This window comes from Bradysia coprophila, unplaced genomic scaffold (assembly GCF_014529535.1).
Source record: "Bradysia coprophila strain Holo2 unplaced genomic scaffold, BU_Bcop_v1 contig_324, whole genome shotgun sequence".
NCBI classification, from domain to species: Eukaryota; Metazoa; Arthropoda; class Insecta; order Diptera; family Sciaridae; genus Bradysia; species Bradysia coprophila.
This window is the reverse complement of record NW_023503584.1, coordinates 4,490,589-4,498,819: the sequence shown is the minus strand read 5'-3', so window position 1 is coordinate 4,498,819 and position 8,231 is coordinate 4,490,589. Positions and strand designations below refer to the sequence as shown.

General features: G+C 35.3%; 1 protein-coding gene across 2 annotated transcripts; it reads left to right on the top strand.

The window, feature by feature from the left end:
• Window positions 1-344: 344 nt before the first annotated feature.
• Window positions 345-1,590, top strand: LOC119079606. 2 transcript variants are annotated; one of them, XM_037187600.1, is made up of 3 exons: window positions 345-533; window positions 744-1,112; window positions 1,254-1,590. In XM_037187600.1, the coding sequence occupies exons 1-3, from the start codon at window positions 473-475 to the stop codon at window positions 1,382-1,384; spliced, it is 561 nt and encodes a 186-aa protein (XP_037043495.1). In that variant the 5' UTR covers window positions 345-472; the 3' UTR covers window positions 1,385-1,590. The 2 variants fall into 2 exon arrangements, with proteins under 2 accessions (XP_037043495.1, XP_037043494.1); XM_037187599.1 differs by having other exon boundaries at window positions 744-1,590.
• Window positions 1,591-8,231: the final 6,641 nt, after the last annotated feature.

The following is an 8,231-nucleotide window of genomic DNA, read 5'->3' as shown; positions in this document are numbered from 1 at the left end:
AAGTAAACCAAAAAATACATTTCAACGCTTCCCTCTTCCCTGTATGAAAATGACGCTACGTTAAAAAGAACCTCCGCACTTTCCATTTTGAATTTCGACCGCACTTACGGCGTGAACTTTGTTGATACGAGGCCGAGTCCGAGCCGACTCCATGGTCAATAATCACACGGCGAAACCTTTCGACTTTTGTCCTAATGAATTGTCCAAATATGCTATGAAGCTTTCAAAGTTCGATTATCAAGTGAAATCTTTCAGCTCCAATGCATTTGCTCAACAAAACCTATCACATCCCATTGTCGGCACTCGAACGGGCTTGAACGGAGTGAAGTGAATAAATTCATTCGACGATTCATTCAATTAGTACAATATTGACAGAGTCAATGACTATGCAGTATGCCGACGCGTTCTGTTCAAAAACAGTTTTTGTATTTCTTTGTGTTGGAAGTTTGCAAAATATTTAATTTTATCATTCATGGCCGGTACATTAACTTTATGGACATTCCTTGTCATTACACTGACCATTCCTATTCTTGGTAAGTTCACAATTCTGTATTCGTACACAGTCAGAAATTTTTGACTATCGGGTCGAATTTGTTATGCGAAAAGCAATTAACCATGAAGCGTGGACAACATTTTTTTTGTTGAAATGTTGGGATCAGGATCAGAGTTGCTTCAAATCTTTGATAAAATTAATTTATACGTCCATGTCTTACGACGAATTTTCCTGCAAATTTATTTTTCAGCTCCTTTTGTTGGTGCACGTGGCATTATGCGCTTCAATATTAAACCACCACGCGTACCAGCAAAGCCTAAGCCGATAGTTAGTCGAAATCAGTATTGGAGTGATCGAAAATTTCACTTTCCGCCTTTCCCACGAACACAGTTTCGACATCCACTGCATCCACAACCAAAGTATCGACATCCGCCTGCTCGTTTGTCATCGTTATTTACATGGCCATCAATTGACCAAAATTATAATCAGACTAATCACTCGTCGTCAACAACTACTCCACCTACTGGAGACGAAGTATTAGCAGTGCATCTGCAACCAAAGTACCAACATTCGACTGCTCGTTTGTCATCGTTATTTACATGGTCATCAATTGACCTAAATTATAATCAGACTAATCGCTCGCCGTCAACAACTACTCCACCTACTGGAGATGAAGTATTAGAAGTGCGACCACAACCAAAGTATCAACATTCGCCTGCTCGTTTGTCATCGTTATTTACATGGCCATCAATTGACCTAAATTATAATCAGACTAATCGCTCGCCGGCAACAACTACTCCACCTACTGGAGATGAAGAATTAGCAGTGGTTGTGACTGTAATTCTAATGCCAATATTTTTAGTTCTCTTGGTTCTGCGGTTTGTTTGTTAGTTTATTAGAATGTGGGAACTGTTGTTAGTTCTTTATGCTTCTGTGCTCAAGAAGAAACCTAATCAATTCAATGTGACAATTTATTTTAAGTTTTAAGATTTTAATGTTCGAAGTTCCTTCGAATCGATTTACTTTTTAAGAAAAATCATGTAATATTTCTTATTCACATTTACATAATATTTACAATAAATGTGAGATCAACTGATACGGAATGACGAAATTTTTATTCTTCTCTGGCGTGGATTTTCTTTATTTGATTTTCCATTTAGAAAGAAAACTCGCTTAATTTTACATTCAAATTTTGAACTCACCGCACGCATAAATTCGACATCTAGTAAATTGGCGATACACTGTTGATAGGGTAGCGATGAGTTTCATCACAACATGCACAGCTGTGGTAAATTTGGACATTTGGTATGGAAAGGGTGTGGCCTTGTTTATCTGAAAAAATTGTAGTTGGAGTAACTTTCCCAACAGCCTTCATCCGTGCCACTTCATGTATGTCTTTGTACTTCAGTTTAATAAGCGATGCTCAGGTCAGACGTTCTCCTCTGATTATGTTTCAGCGATGTATTTAACTGACCGGCCGATGCGTTCGGCACAAAACCACGCACCACTGAAGCGTACGCAAATGTATACAGTAAAAATGACCGAACATTATATTGTCCATGACCAGCTCGAACTTGTTCGTATGAGGCTTTCACCATAATCGCCAAACAGTAGCGACGACATTGTTATGTATGCTATCTCTTCACGAAAATGTCCCGTTTTGTAGTGGTTTATGACCAAGAACTATTGTGCAGAATTTACAATGAAACAATTTAGTTTTATTGATTGCTTGATAGCAACGCACTGCTCCTAGCATGAACATAAGAAATATTTGGAGGCTGATGAAGTCACAGTAGGCACTGCGTTTCTTTCGTGAAGATAGGTGACTTGTTTTAGTTGTGTGAGTTCAAACACACAATACAATCAATCTTAAGCGGTAGTTCTCATCACAAAAGCCTCCAAATTCGACGTTTGTCAAAGTAGTGTTCATGCTAGGAGCAGTGCGTTGTTGATAGTCTAAAAATATTAGAACATTTAACTTATTCATTAGGAAAACTCTTTTTACAAGCTACATCTGCTACATTTACAATACCATCAACATTAGAATTCTGAAAGATCCAATCAGCTAGGTCTGCGGTTCCAGTATACAGATCTGGTCGATCAATACCATCATTGCAATAGCCAGCATAGATCCCTAATAAAATTCTGCTGTCCAGTGTTGCTAAAGGTACTCCAAAGTCAACACGAACACCTCGTCAAGATGGATACAGTCCACAGATAACAGTAGATGGGAAAAACGGTGCTAAAAAATCCCTGCGTATCGGTTCGCATCGGGTTGTAGGACGAACGGTTACTCTTGTATAAGTTAAGGGTTGAGCGATACCTTCATAATTCTAGAAAATCATGAGAATTTCTTACTGAATGATAAAGCAATTAAAAACAGCAAATTACCCAAACTGAACCCCATCCAATCGACACAGCATCAGTTATGGCACTTTCTATTGAGCCTTTGTAGTATGGAATCGGTTGAACTTGTTCTGACCAGGGCAATATCATAATCGAATTGTCCCAATTGAAACAGTTCCTGCTTCTTGACTAAGTCGCAAGGATAAGAATCATCTTCAAAAATGTTAAGTCCACCAAGTACCACAAACCTTTCCATTATTTCAAAGTGATTGCACACAACACATGCCCACGACGTTAACATCCATCGAGCACTTATTATATTGCTCCTGCTCAGTAGTAGAAGTCTGATGAAGTAAATAATTTGATATCAAACACTATATTTTAAACAAAAGAAGTAGCAGATTTAATGTTCATATCGCGATACGCTTGCTATTTCTAAAAGGTCGACGTGGATGAACCTTAACATTGAAAAAAAATCATAAAAGGCACAGTGATAAACTAATTGTTTTTGATCTTAGCTATGTACAGAATGTATGTTGATATGGTTGATATCATCCAGAACCACAAAAAGATCAAAGCTTTAATTCAAAAAAAAAATATATTTTGTCATTTCATTATCGCAAAATTACCATAATAAATACAAAATTCCAAAATGTGGTGTAGTTCCAATGACACTACCCACCAATCATATCAAAATATTACACAGCAATTCTATGTAAATTTCCTGAAGTGTGTATGTTACAACTCATTGGTAAATGATTATTTGAAGCGGTTATTTAGAGCTTTAGTGTAATGTTTGTTAATTATGTTACACAAATTATAATTCGAATAGGGAACAATGTGTTATATTGGTGACATCGGCTTATTCTCCATCATATTGGTTAGATTGAATATTAGGCATACAATATAATTTAATGTGAATAATATGGAACATCTAAGCTGTATAATATAATGAAACAATTACAACAACCAACACACTCGGCTGTGAATTTGCAAAATATGTAATTAAATTATGCCTCTGATGTGAATGTGAACATTATATTCCATCGGCAAATGTATCGCATTCATATTATTTACACAAGACGAGACATCAAAAATAAATAATTCCCTTGAGCGCATTAATTTAATTCATTCGGGTTTGACTAACCATAGAACAACAGTGATTCATCAAGTTATGGGTCAAATGTGATCATTATAATTATGTGATTTTCGAATCGGAAATCAGAGATTCCAACAAATGTTAGTTTTTTCAATGTTTTTGTGACTGGAACAACCAGCCTTAACCCACAAAAAAATAGACATTTTAGGAATTTATGCAACCCAGTGCAACAATGTGTATGTGCGGTTTGCATACAATGTTTCTTTCACAACATAGGCATCTGAAGCATCAAATATTTGTCCCCAATGATGCTGAGTTGTTAAAATTACGTATATTACCCGCGAAGGACCAAATTCAGTTTTATAGTTAATAAAAATTTATAGAAAACTGATGTTTGCAAAGTAAAGCTCAAAAAGTTTTAGACTTCTGCATAATTGTAAGAAAGTTATTGGTAGACCTTACATTTCTAGTTCGAATCGTATTGTATCGTATCGTATCACCAACAGTAACAATCGAACATATTACTGCTTCTAATTGAGTATTTTCGGCAAACTCAAATAAAATCTTGTACTTCATTAGTCTTAACATTTAGTTTGCTATAAGACATCAGAGATGAATTTAAATAAATGGACAAGGATCGAGTTAGAGTCTCTGATCTCTATATGTTTTACGCCACTCAGACTTAGTTAAATGTTCGTAATTTTGCTAGATTAATTCTTCATTCTACAGTGAGCATACAGGTTTAATGATTGTAATTGTATGATACGGTATGATTAAGCACAGCTGCGCATTATAATGTTTACAGCGAGGGTTTATGCAGACATAAATTTTGTTGAAACTATAATCACCATTTATAATCATAGTCAAATAAAGAGCAGCAAATTCATATCATATTTCGGTTCGACCAATGAAATGAAGCTTTGGCACATTTGGCAATAAATTATATTTTGGTCTAAAATATTATCTCCATGCTAAAATTGCATAATTTACGATTCGAATGATGAAAATGGTATAATGTGGTTAATCGTGTATCCGCGTGTCGATTACCTCTTATCATAGATGGATGTGCATTGTGCATGGAACGAAACATTTCATTTATATCTCTGCAAATTCCCATAATTTCTCGACAATTAATCAAAACCACGTTAGATGGAAAATACAGTCGATACTGAAGCAATAATTTCCATCTTTTGAAATGCATAAATGCCACTTAATGCGATACTTTCGGAAAGATGTCTTTCCTGGTTGAATTGTTGGAACTGTAGTTAACGAAGCGAATACAGTTTAGCTCCACTTCAAAATAATAATTTAAACAAAATATACCAAGCCGACTGCTCGAAGCCCCTACGAAATTGCAATATCAAATCAGACGTCTCAACAACAGTTTCTATTACATACTATTACATGACAAGGGATAAAAATTGAAAAATAAAGTTCTCGTGTAAATTTTGTTGATCCGAGGCGAAGCCGAGGTCAATTAACACACGAAAACTCTACTTTTCGCTTTTATTCGTGTGCAATATGCCACTTTCAACCCTAAGGAAAACAAAAGCATGTAACCTATTTTGACCATAAATTATACATGAACATGACACGAGCATAAAGAATGAAGAAGACAATTTTCCTAATACATCCTCGGCTGAACAAAAAAAGAGTTTCTGTTAAAACACACCTCTCGATGTTGCTATGTAAACTGAAGGCAATTTGGTTGACCTCTTAAAATTGTCACAAAAGAAAAAAGTTTTCAAAATTGAGTATGACTAGTACGGTCGAACAGACATATTTTTGCAGATTTGTTTCAAAAAACGGCACAACAAATCTAAAAAACCTGTGCGCGTCGCAAGTGCCACTAGTTATGTGAACTCAGTGTTTAGTCTCTCTGACGAGTGCGATAACGAAGAATCCGTTCTCGACATAATTTCGCTGGTAGTAAAAAAGTGTTGCATATTTCATCATTTGAAAATATTTTAACCGAGCAATTTAATGTGCCATATAACTCGCTTTTTATTTCCAAATTTGCTTAAGCTACCAACAAGTGGAAAGAACTTTAGTTACATACCTCTCGGTTATTTTGCACAGCGCATACAAAAATGTTTTTCAACAGTAACGACACATAAACGCTACAGCCGGCGATAAAAGATATTTCGGCCATTTAGCACATAATGAAGTAAACTTATTATAACCGTTTATAACGCGAATAAATTTTCTCACAAAATAAAGCGAAGATGTGCGATGGTAAAGATGCAAATTCGAGTAAAGCAAAAAAAAAGTCAGCCAAAAAGAAGTAGCAAAAAAAATGTTGATAAGACATAATGGGGCTACTTTTGCGGATATAACCCTCTTTAGGATATCCATTTACACAATTTTGTTGCTGTTGTCATTTCCGTGTATCAGCAATATTGAAGGAGTTTTGTATTCTTTGAGGATACAACCATTCAATACACTTGGCTACAGATCTACGTACACAACAGCAAAATATACACCAACACGTCTCCTTTACCTATCCACAAACGTTATGATTTATTAACAATTCTTTATTGATTCGAACGATGATAAAGATAGAATAATAATGATAAAGCGTTTCAATAACGAAATCAAAACAGCCGAGGGCATATTAGACTTTGCATTTATTCCCCGCATGGGACTGACTCTGTTTTTTTCGTATAGCTGCGAGTGTATATATATGCTTAAAAAAGCTTAAATAAGGTCTTGTTATGACTCGTCGATTACATTATAATAATATCACCTACTCTACAAATCCAAATGGAGTTTGTAACGGTATAATGTTACTTACTGTTTGTTATTCTTTTTTCCGTTGGTTATGTTCTTCTTCTTCTTCTTCCTTTCTCGCATTGGGGTGAAAGTTAAGTTTTCTCGGCACGTATGTCATCATCACGTATCTAGGTGGAGGGCTGCGTAATTTTCTTGAATGAAATGAAATATTTTTGTTATTTTTCGATTAGATCGCATATAATAATTTGTTTTGTCGTCACATTGACACATAATTTGATATATTATCAATGGGGAAATTGCTGAATGAGAGAGTTGAATTTACAAATTTATTTTTTTTCGCTGTGTCTTCAGCAGACAAGTTATTACACTTAGTAAAAGACAATATTAATGCTTGTTAAGTTGAGTACACAGGTCGGTGAAAAATGTCTGGAAAACGTACCCAATAAATTTTTGACAGAAATTATAATGCCATTTTTTCATGCGTAGTGTAAACCTGATGTAAACTCTGATTTTTCATACTTTTTTGGCGACCTGTGTACTCGCCTTTAACGCTAGTTAGTAAGGCATGAAATATGAGCGTTTACATTAGGTTTACATCATGCAAATCATGCATGAAAAATATTTGACAGATAGTTCATACATTTTCTGTCAACTATTTTTAATCATTTTGCATTGGTCTAGTAACGACTCCGATTACAAGCCGTCCGCCAGGTACGAGCTTCCTCTTACAAGAAACAATGTTTCAGTTACGAGCCCCCTCAGTTCTTACCATAAGAAACAATGTATGCGTTACGAGCCCTGAACAATAGATTTGGTAGGCTCGTAACAGGTCTTAAGAGGGCTTGTAACCGGAGTCGTTACCCCATTTTTCTTTCATTTTCAAGGTTTGGAGATTGAGAAATTAAATGTCTATACTATACATGGGTGCCCTACACATATAGCGGTGTCTTGGTAACTTCGTAATAAACCACTGAAAAATGTATTGAAATGGAACTTAGTGCTACGTTCGTGGTTACTGGGAAATTTTGATCCTTGTGAAGAAAACATCATTTACATGTCCGTTTGTGGGTATATAGACCATCTCCCACAAAAATAGATCCGTTTTTCGGAAGTTGAACTTCAAAAGAATCCCTAATGTGTAAGGAGAATTAAATTTAAAAATCCAGAAAACGAAGGAGCAAAAATATTAGATTCATTTATACATAAGCTGAAGCCAAGTGGCGTCAGATAGTCTAAAACAATTAAAAAATCGACTAAAAAACTAATTTCTCCATTCATAATTTTTTAGTTGAAATGCAACTTGTTTTTCACTTACTATTCCTTTCCTCATTTAATTAATTATTGCTACATTAACAACTCCGTTGCGAATAGATTTATTTTACTGCTTGCCACCGAGATAACTGAAAAATTACTTATTCCATAGGGTGCCATCCCTTGTTCAAGCGCAGTAGAAAATTCTTAGAAAATTAAAGAATTTGTTCCATAAAACCAAGCTTTTTAAGTTTGGATTATGGTGTGGTGAGCGATACCACTACATTCTCCAATTATAAATGGAAAAAT

Coding starts and splice junctions, on each gene's coding strand:
- LOC119079606 (XM_037187599.1), top strand. CDS start 473: ATGGCCGGTACATTAACTTTATGGACATTCCTTGTCATTACACTGACC. Junction 534..743: donor ACTGACCATTCCTATTCTTG/GTAAGTTCACAA, acceptor TTTATTTTTCAG/CTCCTTTTGTTGGTGCACGT.